An 18,078-nucleotide genomic window follows, 5' to 3' on the forward strand; every position below is an offset into this window, starting at 1 on the left:
CCAGCCAGAGTATAAAACTCAATGTTATTTTCTCAACACAGGAAATTTCTGGACATTATACTTGTATTTTTAAAAAATTCTATTTGCTATCCATCTCCCAAATAAAATATAATTCTTTATAATATGACATTTACTATAGGACATTTACAAGTTTGGCAATATGTAACAAACACAAAATATATGGAGAGTATTTATTCTCTGTTTTATAATTATGTTAGTATTAAAACAGATTAACAATTCTGTTCCAGTTCTAAAGAATTCTACTTGACTGATGCTTAACACAAAATATAGGACACAAGTTTAATACAAGTTTGAGCAATCTTCACATTTAATTTTCCTTCATACCTGTCCAAATTAAGATTTACTAAGACAGAAGGAGAACTAGATTGGGAAAAAAAATTGCTTTGTACATTGTTGAGGTCCTAATTTATCCTGGGAAAATTTGCTTTTTCCCCAAAACTTTGCCTCAAACTGGCATCTACACTGTGTTTGTGGTGTGATGTACATTACAAAAAAAGTAACTGCTGATTATCACCACAGAAATTAAATAAAGAAAACATTCTTTAGAACATGGTTGGTTACATTTTCCACTTTGTTTGAAAGAATTGCAATTATGGGTTATCTAAAGTGGACACCAAATAACAGAGCAGCTCAACAAATGGCTGCCCGCTCTGTCATACAAATACTTCAGAATCAGTGAGTATATAAACATCACTCCTCAAAGAGGAAATGAAACCAGCAAGTAGAGAGTGTGGAGTTGAGAGTGGACAAAGGCAAGGGATAGGCCATAAGCTGCTCTATTGCTCCTAGGCTGCTCTGGAGAACTTTGGAAAACACAAAGGCTTCAAAGTTCATTAGGTTAAAATATTTATTACTTGGTTTGTAATAAGAAGGTAATATAAACACTGCAGAAAATACCTGTAAAATTGACAGGAGTAATGATGAATTGAAGCTGAATTCTGACCTGCAGGAAATAGATGCAGTTACCCTGACTTCAGGGGAAGTCTATCTAATTGCACTGGGTCTGATTTAATCCATAAATCTTTGGCACTGTTTTTCATGGTAATAGTTTTGTTCTAGTTAGTATTAGGATTAGATTCGTAGATTCATATGAAATATTTTGGATGGCTTAAAAGATATGGATCTAATTACTTCCTGCAGTAGCTCTGTTTTAATTAATGAAACAAGAAGTTCTAACATGGCTTTAATCCTGAGTTAATAAGTCCTAATAAGTAAATTTACTATCTGTTTTCATCCAAATGTATTTGAATGCAATATCCATGACTATCCCAAAAAGAAGGAGCTGGATTCCACCCAGCTGGTTTTAAATCAGAAAAAGGGAAATAGTGGTAAGGGTTTGAGGAAGCTACAAGCTGACCAATGGCACAAAAGCTGACCAATGGCACAAGAACAATATAGACCTTTCAGGTACTTGGATGTAAAGAGCAAAAAGTGCAGTAGAGTCAGACAAAACACAATCCCTGTCTGTCATCTTACATCATTTGAATTGGTCCCACCTTTTAAACAGATCTTCTGTGCTTCTTTCATTTCTTGGGAATCAGAAGCATCTCTGAGCCAGACGAATGTACCTCTGTGCTGGCTCCATGCTGGAAGTGGCCCAGCTTCTTCTCAAAAAAATGTCTTAAACAGTCTATTTTTCCTCCTTTGTATGAGCGCATTCAGCCTCTCCCCACAATTGCTGGATCATAGACCCGTAGAACTACAGAGCATTCCAGCCTGGGAGGTACCTCTGAAGATCATCCAGTGCAACATTTTTGGGGAAAGAAAGCCTAGACAAAATGATCTAGTACTCTGTCCAATCACATCTTGAAAACCTTCAGTGATGAGGACACCACCACATCTCTAGGCAGTTCATTCTTCCAGTGAATGATTGTTCTCACTGCAAAAAATATCTTTATTCTATTGAAATGAAACATTTCCTGCCTTCTTTCACTTATTGCCATTTCTCTTCTCCATGTAGCTCCTTGTGATGAGTGTCTCCATTCTCTTTGTGGGTGCCTTTTAGGTATGGAAAAACTGTGATGATGCTCCTCCTGCCCGTTCTCTTCTCCAGGGAGAAGAGATGTAACTACTTCAAGTCTTTCCTCACAAGCAGACATTGGTAGCCCTCTTTTGGACCATCCCTTGTCTTTCTGTGTTATTTTTGAATTTTGGGGACCTGAACTGGACATAATACTCCAGGTGTGGCCTGATAGGCACTGAGTAGATTGGGATTATGGTATCTCTCTCTCTGCTAGGTAATGCCCCTGTGGACGCAGCCCAGTATCTCAGTGGCGCTGATGAGAATAAACTACATACAGATTGTGAAAAAGCAGTGAAACAGGTCTCTAAATAACAAGCTAAGAGTGAAATAGACATGGGAAATCCTTTTCTACCTTGTGGTAGGACTGATCATGCTTTCTTTCATGCTGCTAGAAATGCTTATGTATGTAAAATGTTGGCTTAAACAAGTTTAAATCAATGGCTTCAATTTCCTATATCAAGAAGGTAATTTACTGGTTTTCTGTTCCCTGCCAGAATGTCATCGTAGTATTTCTATTTTTTCAGCTACGAAATGGAATTGGAAACCATAACAAATGACACTGTGGCGTGACATTGCTGAAAGCATTAATATACTTTTTCTCCCTTTTATATAAGTTTTTCAAAAATAAATATTGTTGTGTTTTGTCAAAATGTTTTGAAGTCTGCTAAAGATTTTCAATTAAAAATAGGGAAAACAATAAAATTGCATAAGCAATGATTTATTATTTTATGACAAAAAAGGATAAAATAATTTTCCTGTAAGTTTTCAATATTTAATATTTAATTTTCTATTCAGTGGTGAACTAAATTCACACTTGCTTACACTGCAATTGCATATTATTAATTAAAACAGAATTTCTTTCAAAAGGCCAGTAGTAGAGAACAATGCAATACACAGGAAAATCCAGTTTTCCAGCAAAATCTGGCTTTGCACACTTACTATATTTTGATGTTTCTACTACTCCCCTCTCCAGTGCTATACTTAACCATTACAGAGGAAGTGATTTTCATGGTCCTGTCAAACATAAATCAAAGCAGAGCATCAATTTTCTTTAGATATTTCAGCAATTAGACTATCAACGTGGACCATTTCTTTACTGGTGTTAGATTCCAGCACATAATATGCTATTTCTTAATTAAACACTTGCAAAATAATCTGACTGATAGGAAATGTCCGCATGTGGGCATCCATCGAAGTTATTTGATATTTGGGTCCAGCTGGCATAAGAATATAATGTAATTTGAATTCCTGGTGCTTTACATCTAGATGGTCTAAATTCACAGAAACAAACAAAAATGACCATAACAGCTAGATACTTTTCTTACCTGTTTTGTAAGGTAATGTAACAACATTACTGTTTCAGTGAAATTACCTGTTGTCAAGCTTTCAGTTCGTGATGTGTGTCAGTTGCAGGACTCCTAACACCAAATCAAATTTCTAAATAATAACATAAAAAAGATTTGACTGTCATGTTTTGACAGTGTCCTTCCATCAATTTCTTCTTTTTTGTCATCCCTAGAGATCACCAATACAGCCTACTTAACAAGCCCTTTGCTTTCAACAAACCACCAATTAGGGCTTGTAGTTTTCACTTGCAAAATAACTACAAAATGTTATTACGCAGTGTTTGTATAGACCTTTCCTTGACCATATTTTTTGACTTAAGTAAAAAATGGCAATCTATAATTAGCTTAAGAGTTCCCTCTGTCACAGGTTACTTCTGCAATTGAGACATTATTTCTTTAAATTTAATGTGATACATATAATCTTTAAAACTTATTATAAGATAAGCCTGTCCAAATCAGACTAATTTTAAGATTTTGTTGATTAACTGACAAGTCAAATTAATATCTAAAAGTAACTTTTCCAGTTGTAGTTCTTTTTGAGACAAATCTGTAATCGTGTAAGAAGGTTATGTGGTAAAATTACGATGATATTCCAAAATGGCTACAAGTGGGATTACTCTTTTATTGAACGAGGGTGTATTTTGCTGTTAGAACAGAACAGCATTCGAGGTATGTGTTAGCATGTCAGATGTAGAAAAATACTACTGCTTCAAAATAGGTGTCCAGATAGGCAGTTAGGAGTGTAATGGTATCAATTCATGATTGACCTTCTAATCTGCATACCTACCTGCACACAAACACGAAGTCAGCAACGAAACACGAATTGGAGTGTGCTGCTGTGGTGTTCTTAGGACAGTGATTTGCATTTATTGAGTATTTTTTGAGTGCTTGAAAGAAAACTGAATTTTTTTCCAAGGTTCTCTCTTAGAAAAGTGCCTTTGAGCAGGCTTTTACCACAACCCAAGTAAAGTTTGATCTTTTATGACCTTTTATCCTCTTAGGTTACTTCCTGACCTTCTTGGAACCAGTAAACAATATCACTGTAGTCCAGGGCCAAACAGCAATCCTCCACTGCAAGGTAGCAGGAAATCCATCCCCGAATGTCAAATGGCTAAAAAATGATGCTCCAGTGGTTCAGGAGCCAAGACGGATCATCATCAGAAAAACAGATTATGGTTCACGTCTGAGAATCCAGGATCTGGATACCACAGACACAGGATACTACCAGTGTGTGGCTTCAAATGGGATGAAGACAATAACTGCAACAGGAGTTTTGTTTGTCAGGCTCGGTGAGTTCCTGGCTTTTATAACTACTCACACTGATTTATAGACTAGGTATTAGTTTTAACCGTAGTATAATGAGAAATGAATTTAATGTTTTAAGAAAAATTCTCAACACAAAAGAAAATAAAGTCAGTGCCTGGGGCCTCTCTCCCAGCACAGAACTTCTCAGTTGAACTTGATACCCCTTTACTGGTAATAAAAGAAAGTAAATACAGATGTAGAGGTCTGTAAATACACAGTGAAGAAAAAATTAAAGAAGTGCCAGTATAAAGTAAAAAAAAAAGGTAATATTTCATGGCCTGGAGTTTTCACTCTACTGCTGAACTCAGTCTGTGAAAAAACCAAAACCTGAAGAGAAGAATGAGAAGAGGTTTTCTGTGTGATGTTCATGGTTCTGGGCCTATCCTTGCGAATTTCAGTTCTGTACTGCTACGTGAAGCCTGGCCTCAAATTCTGTCCTTTGACAACTGAAGGTACATCACACCTTTCAAGAAGTGCTTATATTGCATATTTGAGACTTAACCATCCAATCTGGAAGTCAGCCTTTTATTTAGTTTTGTCTCTGGAGCAATGGAAGAAAAAATGGGAGATGCGTTTTTCTAAAATTGTTTTCTAATTTTGTAATGTAAATAATTAATTCCACAGTTTAGTTTGTAGTGATTGAGTATTGAAGTGAAGTGCTGGGTATTGAACCTTGTTCTTGCTGTGACAAAAGTTGATCATCTCCTTGCCACATCATAAATTCTGATATTAAGGCTCAGGTGGGGCTTATTAAAAGGTAAGTGATGTGTCTAGATAACACCTTATCTAACTGCCTGTGGTATTTTGGTGGAAGATATTTTATAAACAAAAATTATTTCCATTCAAGTTGCTGCTGGAGGAGATAGTAGATTCATGTGATTTTTATTTGTGGCTTTGAAAATAACAATATATAATTATGTTCAGGAATGCAGAGGATTTTTTTTGAATCTTGAGACAAACCTTCCTTAAAGAGACAATTTCCTTTAGATTGCTATTGACTTTTTTTTATGATGTTGTCCTTGAGCTTAACTTGTCAGCAATACTTGTTTGTTTTATGTTTGCAGGTCCAACAAACAGCCCAAATCACAATCTTCAGTAAGTACTTTTCGTAAAATTAATGTACTCTGACTACTTTTTTTCTGTCAGAATTTAGTTAATAAACTCAATAAACACTGCCTGCAACCACAGTGTTCTTACTAAAAATATCTTAATTTGATCAAAAATTCACAGAATGGATGCAACCTTTTCAAAGGTAGCATTGTGTTACAGTGGGTTTTGATTTGATTGACTGTTCTTGAGCAAATTCTGCCTGCTTATTTCATATTTTTAACAAGTGAATTACCACAAAGTCATGTTGGAACAGTAATTGTTTATAGGGCAAGTATGGGCTGGAAGAATGTTTAAAAATGAGTGGGTAAAATGCTTAGGTTACTGTGGTTGCAAATTTACCCATGTTATATTATTATAACTTGAAAAGTCAGGTAAAACAAGACTAGAATCCTGTCGTTGAGTAGCTAGGCAAAACCTCTGTTTGTTAGTGTCATTTTGACTTGAGTGGTGATCTGATGATTTTTGTTATATGCCTGGGCTCACTTGCTGGTTCAGTCATAAAGATGAAAAGAGAATCATAGAATGGTCTGGGTTGGAAGGGACTGTAAAAATCACCCAGTTCCAACCCCCCTGCCATGGGCAGAGACACTTTACACTATTTCGGGTTGTTCAAAGTCCCACCCAGCCTGGCCTGGAACACTTGCAGGGGTGAAGTATCCACAGCTTCTCAGGGAAACCTGTTGCAGCTCTTCAGCACCCTCTAAGAATTTCTTTTTAACATCTAATTGAAACCTGCCCTTTTCCAGTTTAAAGCCATTGTCCTTAGTCCTGCACTATCTGCCAGTATAAAAAGTGCCCCTCCTTCCTTTTTATCAGAACCCTTTAAGGCTACAGTGGGATCTCCCCAAAGCCTTCTCTTTCTCCGGGCTTAACAACCCCAGCTCTCCCAGCCTGTCTTCACAGGAGAGGTGCTCCAGCCCTCCCGATCATCTTCATGGCCTCCTCTGGACCCGCTCTAAGAGGTGTACATTTTTGTTGTGCTGAGCACCCCAGAGCTGGACCCAGGACTCTAGGTGGAGTCTCGTGAGGGCCATATAGAGTGGTAGAATCCCCTCCCTCGCTCTGCTGGACACGCTGCTTTGGATGCAGCCCAGGATGCAATTGTCCTGGGATGAGAGCTCACACTGCTGGGTCACATCAAGATTTTCATCCACAAGAACTGCCAAGTCCTTCTTCAAGGGGTGTTCTTAATGACTTGAACTCCCAGTCTGTTCATGTCTGGGATTTCTCCAACCTGCTGCAGCACTTGGCACTTGGATTTGTAGGATTTTGTGAGGTTCTTGTGGGCCCGTTTCTCAAGTTTGCCCAGGTCCATTTGTAGTGCCAATGGCACTGCTCATCTTCGTGTCACCTTCAAACTTGCTGAGGGTGTTCTTGATCTCACTGTTTGTGTCATTAATGAGGATATTGAAGAACACCAGTGCCAAGAGAAATCCCTGAGGGCACCACTCATCACTGGCCTCCATCTGGACACAAAGCCTTAGACCACAATTCTCTGGCTGCATCCATCCAGCCAGTCTCCTATCTACTGAATAGTCCATCAAATCCATGTCTCTCCAATTTGCAGATAAGGATGTCATGTGAGATGGTATCAAGGCCTACAGAAATCTAGATAGACGATGTCTGTTGTCTTCTCTTACTGGCCGCTGCTGTCACTCCATCACAAAAGGCCCCCCAATTGGTCAGGCACAATTTGCCCTTAGTAAAGTTATGCTGACTGCCTTGAGTGACTTCATTGTCTTTTATATGCTGTGGCATAACTTCCAGGAGGATCTGCTTCATGATTTTCCCAGACACAAAGGTAAGGCTCACCGGTGTGTGGTTCCTCAGATTTTCCTTTCTCCTCTTTTTAAAAATGGGAGTGATTTTTCCTTTTTCCAGTCAGCAGGGAGTTTGCCTGACTGCCTTGACTTTTCAAATATGATGGAGATTGTTTTGGCAAGAATATCAGCCAGACCCCTCAGGACTCTGGAATGTATCTCATCAGGTCCCATAGACTTGTGGCTATTCAGCTCCATCAAGTGATCCCAAACCTCCTCTTCATGTATAGTGGGAGGGACTTTGCTCCCCCATACCCACACCAAGGAGCAAGGATTTGAGACTACTGGGAAGGGTGACTGCCGTGAAGACTGAGGCAAAGAAGTCAAATACCTCATCTTTCTCCATATCAGTCACCACCAGTTTGTCCTTCTTGTTTATCATGGGATACATTCTCCTTGGCCTTTCTCTTCTGGCCTATGTCAGACCAACAAACCTGGGAACCAAGTTTTACATTGATTCACTTTTGTTATGGAACAAGTAATTAATTATATTTCTTTTGGCTTCCCTAGTATTTTGCAAGTGCTTCTCCTGTACTGAGAATGATCTTGTTAATGTTTCACAAATACCAACATAAACAAAATATTTCAACTGACAGAGTGAAAAAAAAAAATACTGTGTATGTGATGTGTAGTTCTTAATTATATTCTCTCCCTGAAGTGGAAGTAAATTAGGGCTCTCAAGACATCTTCCATCCTGGCTTTTCCTAGGTTTTTAATGCTTTGCTATGCAACCTTTGCTGGTTTGTGACCCTAAGTTAAAATAAAGAAAGAAATAACTAAAAAAAAAAATTAAGAAGTCCTGTCATTTGGCTTATGACTCTTCACAATGGGTCTTGTGCCTTTGGTCTTGGAAACAGTAGTGTGCTGTCATTGTTCTGGACCTTCCATTAAAAGGTGAAGAGTACACTGCTGGTAGATTTTTTTTTTTTTTAATATCCACTAGATTGAAGAGTAACCTGAAACTTGAGAAAAACAGGGTCAGGTCAAAGGTCTAGTGAGAAGTCATGAGGGTCTTATCATATGAGGCCCAAGAGCTTTCAGGGATTAGAAATCTTTGCCTCATTGCACGCATATTTCTGTTTTGATTTTTTAAAAAATCAGTCCTTCAAATAAAATGCCATGTTTTGGTGGTATAATTATTTTGTTTTGAGAAACTGATTACGATTTTTTAAAAACTGAATATTTTGTATAAAACCATGCAGGTCATTTTGAAAGCCAGAAAAGAGGAAGGGTGGAAAAAGGCCAAAGAATACCTAACTGCTTGGAAGGAGCTCTCATGGAACAAAAGACTCTTTCCATTTGCTGTCTGCACAGTGCAACCTTGCACTGAGCCATGTGAGACCTATTGCTGCTGGTATTAGTGCTTCAAAAAAGACATGCTTCAGTGGAAACCTGAAACATAAAGCCATTGTAACTTGGTTTAAAATTATACCTAATGAATATTAAGGGATAAGGAACATTACCTATGTAGATACCATCTAGCAAGGTATTTTTATGCAGTTCATGCTGCGAATTTCTAGAATTAATTTGCAATTAAAGATTGCCAGAGAGAAAATGTGTGTTACGCAGTCAGACTTGCCAGTGCAAAAAAGCATCCTGACCTTCAGGTAATGAAGTTGAGATGCTTTCATAAAAATCTAAATGTAAAAACTTTCAACCAAATATGTAGTCTTAAATTGCTGCAGATTATTTGGAGACCTCTTTATTTTCTCTTAAGATCCATGTTTGTAAAAATTTCTAGGGATTTTCCTGTAGAAATGGGGAATTACAATATATCCTGTTTATTAAAACTATTAAAGTTATCAAAGACTTCAAAACAGATTAATTTACAAAGGAAATAAAATCAAAACACAGTCCAAAAGATATTCTCTGATTAGCCTTTGCTGCCCAGAGGACTGTGCTACCAAAGGCTTGTTTTACTAGAGTGTAGCCCAGCAATCCTTTCTTTCACTGCATTATGCTTTTACCTTTTGTATCATTAGTGTTATTAGTTTTGCCTCTCAAAAGAGAGACATCCTATCTGTTCAGAAAAATACAAGCGTATGAATATAAAATAAAAGTTTGGCAAATAGCAGAGAATGCTTTTTTTACCATGATTTAGAACAAAGAAATGGGCATTAATATCTTGGAGTCTAAGAGTAGAAGGGCAGAAACAGTTGTCTTTCTTTCTAGAAGTGTTGCTCTTAGAAAATAATGCCATTCTAAAAGACTGCGTGTTCTCTAGTCTAATACATTTTTCTTTTGAATTGAATGGTTAGATTAAATTTTACCCATTGGGAAAATCCCTGTTTTGAAGCAGTTTAACTGTAGTCGTGCCACCTTGAAACAAGCTTGGGATGGAGGATATCTAATATTTGAGTATTCAGTTTGTTGGCTCTTAAGGGCTTCTGGAAAAGCTGGTGAGGCCTTTGTGGAAGTGAGGAAGGCACACAGAATTCAGGCAGAAAGGAGTGCCCTTAAGCTCAGTTCTTGACAGATGTTTGGGAAACATCTCTGTTGTCACTACTACACTTTTCCCTACATGACCTTTCTGCAATCTGCTCAGGATGCCAGGAGATGAACATTTCTTTCCAGAGCCCTGTGCAGGGGATCTGCGTTTTCCAAGAAACTTTGGGAAGTCCCTGTTTTATTGAACTCTGACTAAGATCAGTTATCAGTTTGCGGCCTTTGATGCCTGTATGCTGGATGCTTAGGAGAAATGGGTGAGAAGAAACACTGCCACCAAGTAGAAATGATCATTACTTCGTGGAGTAATTTTTGGGGTATTAATTTTTCAGAATAAATTTGCATGTTCTCATGCCTGATTTTCAGGTAGTTTGGGACAACAGTAAGTTTTTGAAGATTCAGTCCATTGAAGAAAAATGATGAAGCAGTCGTAGTCGGGAAAAAACCATTTCTTCCAAACAGTGGAAAACAGAATGTCTAAAATCCAGTAATGTGGCTGTGTTAAAACTTCAGTGGGTAACCCTGAGGCTGGGTTCCCGAGCAATTTATTCTCCATGGTCTACATACCCCAAAGCACACTTTTTCTGTGACCCCGGAGGGAAATTTCTGCATGATGTGAGGGGCAGTCATATATTTTTATGATGGAAACAAATGTATTTTCATCATGTGATGAATCTTCATGTAATTACAAGATGGAAAAGAGAATATAAGGTCTTGGGAAAGAAGGTAGAAAGGAGTGGATCATCAGAGCACTTCACCCTCAGGCCACTTCCCTGCCCCTGACTGGGGTCTTCCAGGTAAAAGACAGTAGCTGATGGGGAAAATAGTACTGTAAATTCAATCTCTCTGGCAAAACAAAGGTATCTAAGATCACACTAAAGAGAAAGAATGCTTTCCTTACCATCAAATAGCAGCACCGCTTGTATCTTCCTCATTTCCTTAGGTGGTGTGGCAAATTTCTTTGGTCTCACTGTAGTTTAGCCACTGATAACATTGTTAATCTTGTAAATTATACAAGATTATCTTAAAATTCACATAAACAGATTTTTTTTAAAACAATACAAGGTTGTTTCAACTCAGAAGTTACCGTGTTTATTCAGGCCCATAAGGACCAGGTGTTTGATGGTGTGCTTCCTCCAGAATGACATGCATGCCTTTTGTTTCATCAAAATATTCATGTGGCTGAGACAACCATATTTGAACTATGTATGTTTTTCTAAGATGCTTGTAGTAATATGTTGAAGTTACAGAATAAGCTCATACTTGTGTTTTCATTTCCTCTTTTAATCAAGGAAAAAGAAGATTTTTGTGATTAAAACACTGGACTGTCATTTCTGAGTTCTGGATTCAATTTCTGACTGTACTCCTGTCTCTGTGTGTGATTGCAGCGAGTTGTTTAACCTTTGTCACTCCGTGTTTTGTACATCAAATGGAGATGGGGGATCTTGGGATTTTTTTGCCTTCCTCTGCTGTAGGATCAGATTATTTCAAAATGTTTTGGGTACATTCTTCTCCCCATAAAGCATGGAATGTTATCCTGTTTTATGAGTGAGGAACTGAGGCACAGATTATCTTGAGCTGGTCTACATTAAACAGCATGTGTTTGTCTTGGCAGATTTCCTGACTCCCTGACAATCCAATTTGGGGATCTGGCTGGAACATGCTGCAATTCCCTCCTAGCCTCTGTGTGTCAGTTTCCTTTTTTTCTCCCAAGGCTGAGGGGGAGGTTGTATTTCACCATCCTGTGGGTTTGGGGCTCCTTTCAGGGGATTTTGATCCACAATCTCAGATCTGCTTTTGACTTCATAATTTTAAATGTCCTTTGACAGTCTTTCAGGCCCAGACAGGAAATTTGGAGGAAGGACAGAACTAAAACCAAGGTTGCACTAATTTTTTTCTCTCTTATCTATTTTAGAGTGCAATTTTTTAGTTTTCCTCTAGTTGTGTAGGATACAGCCTAGAAAGGCTCAGAAGCTTACAACATCACAAATTAACATACAACTAAAATTTATACTCTCTTCTGCCCAGAGATGTAGGGTGTACTCAGAGGAACCTGACAGTCTATCTTGTAATAAAACCTGAATTTTTCATCTTAATGTTACTCATGCATTTCAAAAAATACTTTTTTCCTCTCATTTTAAACTCCAGAATATGTGTCATTCAAGACAGAATTAAAGAGCAGTGGAAATACTGTTTTGGGTTGTTTTGCACCACACCAGATCACAACTTCTTCCCACAGGACATTATTTTTGAGCTTTGATCTTCCACTTAATGCTTTCTAATCACAAGTAAATAAATGATGAACAATCTAATGCATTTTATATTATTTAGTGATAGAAATATAAATTCAATGTACTTACAAAGCTGATGCATTTTAAAAGTCACATGTATTTAAACTAATATACGTAGCATCTTGGAGTAGACACAAGTGTCTGTATTCCTGCTACTTGTTATCTGGGGAAACTATTACAAGTGGTAGGTTTTTTTCCTTTCTGTTAGAGGAAGGGAAGAACTGAAGAAAGAAACTGACAGGGAATATTTAGGAAGAAAAAAGGATGATAGTCTTTTTTGAACGGTTACGCTCACTAACCCATATTATTCAGAATCCCCCCAAAAAACAAGGGAAACCATGCATATGCATAGGGGATTAAAAATAAATCTTCAGGAAAGCTTTACCTTATTTTTGCTACTGTATAAATCAAATGCCCTTGTGTAAATTAAAGTTTAATGCAGAGGCACTGCTCTACTGAGAGAGACTGGTTGCAAAGACAAAAAAAGCAACCCTGTAGGACTTGGCCTGTAGTTGGGCAAGGTTTCTAAATACTTTAGGAAAAAGTAATAATTAGTTACATTTCTTACCGTTAAGCTAACTTAAGGTTAAATGTAGGTAGCATCTTCTCACTTGTGATTAGCAGTACTGTCAAGATACTTTTAAATGGGTTGGATCAAGCATTATACTAATGTAATTCATATATGTAGGGCTACAAACATGCAGTACACCAAAGAACACAAACACTTTCTTTTCTAAGAGTTCTTTTTTCAAAATTTCGACCTTTATCTTCTATATGAATATTTAAGGAGGTTCATGTTTTCTGTGGGTGAGAATTCACTCACAGCCTGTGTATTGGGACAGCCTGCTTCCTACTCTGCAGAGCAGTGGTTAGGTTTTTTATAGCCAAAAAGCCTAGGCTGTCATATCAGGTGAGCTGTAAGGTGCGACTCATAAGCTGTGCAATACACGGCAAAGAGTGAGTTACAGCTCTTTGTAAATATGTGACCCCAACACGCCCTCTTACAGCAAATTCCAGATTAGCAGCAGGTGCCTAGGTTTTAGCAGCTCAGAGAAACAATTTGTATTAAACTACCAAAGAAGTTGCAAGCAAAGTAAGACACTTGTTATTCCCTTCAAGGATATATGTAAATTGATATTCAAAGTAGTAATGGCCCTTGCGCTTTTGGCAAGTAGCTGCTGCAGCTGTTGGACATCCCCGATATAACCAGCAATATTTAGTGTGTTTAGATTTTACTTCTTCCCTCTCTCCCTCCCCTACTCTCATTTGTTCAGTAGCTTAAATGGCTTTCAAAGTATTTATTGTATGTCTTACAAAAGGACAGTTATATGTCCCTGAGACTTCCTGTAGGCATTTGATGCCACATTGAGTTTAATTAGAGTGCCTTAGGATGCTGAATAGCCTCTAAGTGCACACAAGGAAAGGGTGAATGTTGCAGCTAGGCACAAAGATAAAGGAACACCATTCTAATGAAAAGTAGGTAATTTAACAAAATGAGATAATGCTGGAACACCACACCATAAACCATCCTTTCCAATTTTATGGCTTTATGGTTAGTTTTTCCCTACTTTTGTATTATTACGTTCTCTATTTTAAAGAGCCAAACAAACTAGATGCAATTAGTCTAGTGAAAAAGTCAAACAGATGGTACAAACCTATAATATTTGGACAATTCTATTTAAAACTGAATATGATTAACAATGATGGAAGGGATTGCTTTTTAAAAAGAAGAAACAAAACTCAGTAAGGAAATCTGCTCTTTTAAATTGGTATTGCTCTGTTGAGTCTAAAATATGAAGTATTTGAGTTGTAAACTCTAAAAGTAAGGCTGCAAGAAGCATGTGTCATCAGCAGTTTCTCATACTCCTCGAAAAGCTTAATCACAGGAATCCCATTTCTCTTTTTGTTCACTCTGATAATGACATAGTAGAGAAAAAGGATTACTTTAGGTGTGACACAAACAACGGTATATCATCATAGTTTTTATAAATATTTATTCACATACATACACATACTTCCCCCCACCCCAAGCTTTCCTAGCTGTTCAATTTGCATTTTCACTCCTGCCTCACCGCGCTTTCCCTCAAGCTGGGAAATGTCTCCTAAGCTCAGCAGGCTGACCTGGAGATAGAAATTCTTATACTTTCATCTGACTGAGTTTTGCAAAATTATGTTGACAAACCTCCATTTTTCTGCCTGCCCAATGACAGTAAAGTAGTTCCATATTGCCAAATAATTTGTAGAGGAGTAAACACACAGAAGAGAAAAGACTAGAATAAAATACAGTACAATACAATAAAATACAATACTGTGCAATACAATACAATACAGTAGCTCCGGTTGGCAGGGACCTACAAGGATCATTTAGTCCAGCTTCCTGACCACTCCATGGGTTGACAAAAGTTAAAGCCCATTATTAAGAGCATTGTTCAAATGCCTCTTTTTAAAGCACTGACAGGCACAGGGCATTGACCACCACTTTGGGAAGCCTGTTTAACTTTGACCACCCTCTTGGTAAGGAAATGTAGCCTAATGTCCATTCTGAACCTCCCCTGATGCAGCTTTGAACCGTTCACACCTTTACTCTAGCTGGACCCAAGGGAGAAGAGACCAGCACTTCCCTCTCCTTCTCCTCTTCTCAGGAAGCCATTGAGAGCAGTGAGGTCACCTGTCAGCCTCCTTCTCTCCAAGAGGAGCCAAGCCCAGAATCCTCAGTCACTCCTCATGGTACTGTTTCCAGCCCTTCAACCAGTTCTGTTTCCTCCCCATGACCATTCAAGGACCTTCCCATCCTTCTCAAACTCTGGGGCCCTGCACAGCACACAGGACTCAGGGTGAGGCCGCACCACGGCTGCATCCAGCAGGATGATCCCGATCCCGGCTGGTGCTGCTGTGTCTGATGCAGCCAGGATGGGGTTTGCCCTCCTGGCTGCCCGGGCACACACTGCTGACTCACACTGAGCTGCTGCCCACCAGCACCCCCAGATCCCTTGCTGCAGAGTTGCTCCCCAGCCACAGAATCATTTAGGTAGGAAAAGACCCTTAAGTTCATTGAGTCCAGTCGTAAAATGCTACGTTGCATAAAAAAAAAAATATTCTCAGCTCAAAGATCTGCTAAATTATGCAGGAATTTGAATCTTAAAGCTAAGGCATGCTTGTAGGTGTGACATGTTCCAGAGCTGAAGCTGTAGTCACTTTTTCAGGTTGGAGCTGCTGTGGTGATGCTCATTTGTAGATAGCTGCAAAGTAGCATTTTCATACTGCACTTGGTAATTAATGTAGAAAAGACAACCTCAGTGTGTAATGAAGTTTAAATGCATATTTTTTTTATATTAGGTTGAGGAATGGAGGGCAAAGTGAAAATGTAACACAAAATCAATAGTTTCAGGACTCAGACACTCCATCAAGAATGTGCAATAGGTGACCACTGTACCTTTATAATCTCTGTGGTTGAGACTGACAGATATATCAGTATATACAGGATCTCAGTTGTTAAGCATTAAGAACTAAATGCTGAAATTCTAAACTTGGGGAAGCATTTGTTCTCCTGATTGAATTTTTCACATGTTTTGATTAGTGAAGAGTTTATTAATGTTAAACTCGATTACATTAATTTACAGAGATGTAGTGTTGGTACAATTGCTACTCACAAAGTATCAAGCTAATGATGTTTGCATAGCATCATGTGTGTGGCATCTGAAAATAAATTAATTCTGACTTCGGAATGTGAGCTATTTTGCCTGTGGAACAATGCAGCATCCACTATTATACTGTGGAAAGATTTAAATGGAAAAATGTGACAATCAGGCATGAATTGGTTATACACAGGAAAAAGGAAAGTAAAAGAAGAGAGGAGTCTTTGAAAATACAGTCTGATAAACATTCGGTAAGTAATTTTAAGTCCAAAGGAAGAAGTGTAAGGGGAAGTTACCTTTGGGATTATATCAAGGCTGGATGAACACCCCAGCCTCCCAGCAGTTTTGGGTGAATCAGGGTACTCTTATCCCAGCTCCAGAAAAGGGAAATTACAGAGCCAAAGTTTGTTCACTTCTACCCTCTTCCAGTGGCTGAAGTAGAAGACTGTCTGTTAATTTTTAATTTTTGAGAACTTTAGAGGCCTTGATTGAAACTGGCATAGAATTTCCTATGGAGAAAAAGCTAATTTTCCTAATTTGGAAAAAACCAACAAACCTATTATGTGAAATTATGATGACACACCAAAATTATTTCGTGAATTCTAGATTCCTTAGCCAAGCTAGCCAGACCTCTGCCGCTGGAGCCAGATGACAAGCGGATAGCACTAATTATAGACTGCTGTATCTAGAGAGTACAGACCAGCCCAGAAGCGGAGACACATACTTACTCATCCATTAACAGAAAGAAATGGTAAGACATAAAAATTATTAGGTTTTGCTGCAGATTTGAGGGAACACATGCTCCCCTGGTAGTAGCCACATCCCTGACCTGCCTCTTCATCCTGCTTCCACAGTCCCTGTCCTCCCAGGCCCTCCGCAAACTCCTCACACCAGCGCCTCACTTAACCTTAGGTGATAACCATGAGTGCCAAGCAGTTTTATTTTGTCACACACCAGTGCAAAGCCTGCAGTAGGCACAGTATTTGGAGAGTATCAGGTACACTTCTAGTAGACTAGACTGATAAGTGCATTAAGGTGGAAATTACATTTAAAAACAAAGAGCTAGACAAATTCAGGCAGCGTTTCATGGGAACAGCCAAAAGTCTGTTCCAACGAGATTCTTGTCTGCTCAATAGCAAGACAATATGACAGCATCACAAGCAAGTGACTGCTCCTCCCAGTAGTGTTGTTGTTTAGGGTTTTAATTTATTTCTTTTCTAAAGAGAAATGAAGTATTAAAAAATTCTCAGGACTTACTTTCTGAAACATCTAAAATTTTCCTTAAATGTAACAAAAAAAACGAGCAAAAATTATCTTTGGACTGTGAAAAATTTCATCTCAAATAAGCCCTATCAAAGAGAAGCTATGATAATAGTCTCTAATATTTGGAACTATTCACAAACTCTGCAACAATTACTTCATACTGCATCTGTAAAAAGTAGCAGAGAAACTAACAAAAGTTTCATAATGTCAGTTGTTTTTAAAGACATAATTTAGATGACGGCAAGTTTTTCAGATAGATGGAATATGCTAGTTTTTCCTTAAAACTGGAAAACTGACACTTCAGTATTATATATTCATATATACTTGATGTTTCTGTAGTTTTAGTAAAAGTGTTCTGCAAAAGACTTTGAGGATGAACATTTGTCATATAATTATGTAGCCAATTTATAACTGATGCTATGATCATTTCTAGCTGTTTTACAAAGCTCTCTGCTATCAGATATATAATCTCTGTGGTAACTGAGATAGAGAAGCCACCTTTGTTCTGTTTAAAAAATAGAAGAAAAAAGAAAAAAAAAATAATGCCAGTACAGTTATTTTCACTTTTTCATTTGCTCATATTCTTCCAGAAATGATCACATTATTAATGGCATGGTCAGTTAAAACATTTTTAATTCAGAAAAAAAAAATTAATAATGACTTTTGACTTTATTTCTTTTTACAAAAACATTTTAACTTTTTAACCTCTAATAAAAACCCAGGAAGCACTTTGTAGAAAGCTTATATTCCCCTTCATTCAAGGAAAAGAAAAAAAAAAGAAAAAACAACCAAAATGAAAAGCTTAAGTCACTTCCATGG

The 18,078-nt window shown here is 37.9% G+C and overlaps 1 protein-coding gene across 2 annotated transcripts in view; it reads left to right on the top strand.

The window, feature by feature from the left end:
- Positions 1-18,078, top strand: part of ROR2 (receptor tyrosine kinase like orphan receptor 2) — a 151,427-nt gene that overhangs the window by 111,288 nt on the left and 22,061 nt on the right. For both annotated transcript variants that reach the window (XM_032096680.1, XM_032096681.1), the window contains exons 3-4: positions 4,392-4,679; positions 5,760-5,790. In XM_032096680.1, coding sequence (XP_031952571.1) covers positions 4,392-4,679; positions 5,760-5,790 — 319 coding nt within the window. The remainder of the gene's footprint in view (positions 1-4,391; positions 4,680-5,759; positions 5,791-18,078) is intronic.

This window comes from Corvus moneduloides, chromosome Z, assembly GCF_009650955.1.
Source record: "Corvus moneduloides isolate bCorMon1 chromosome Z, bCorMon1.pri, whole genome shotgun sequence".
NCBI classification, from domain to species: Eukaryota; Metazoa; Chordata; class Aves; order Passeriformes; family Corvidae; genus Corvus; species Corvus moneduloides.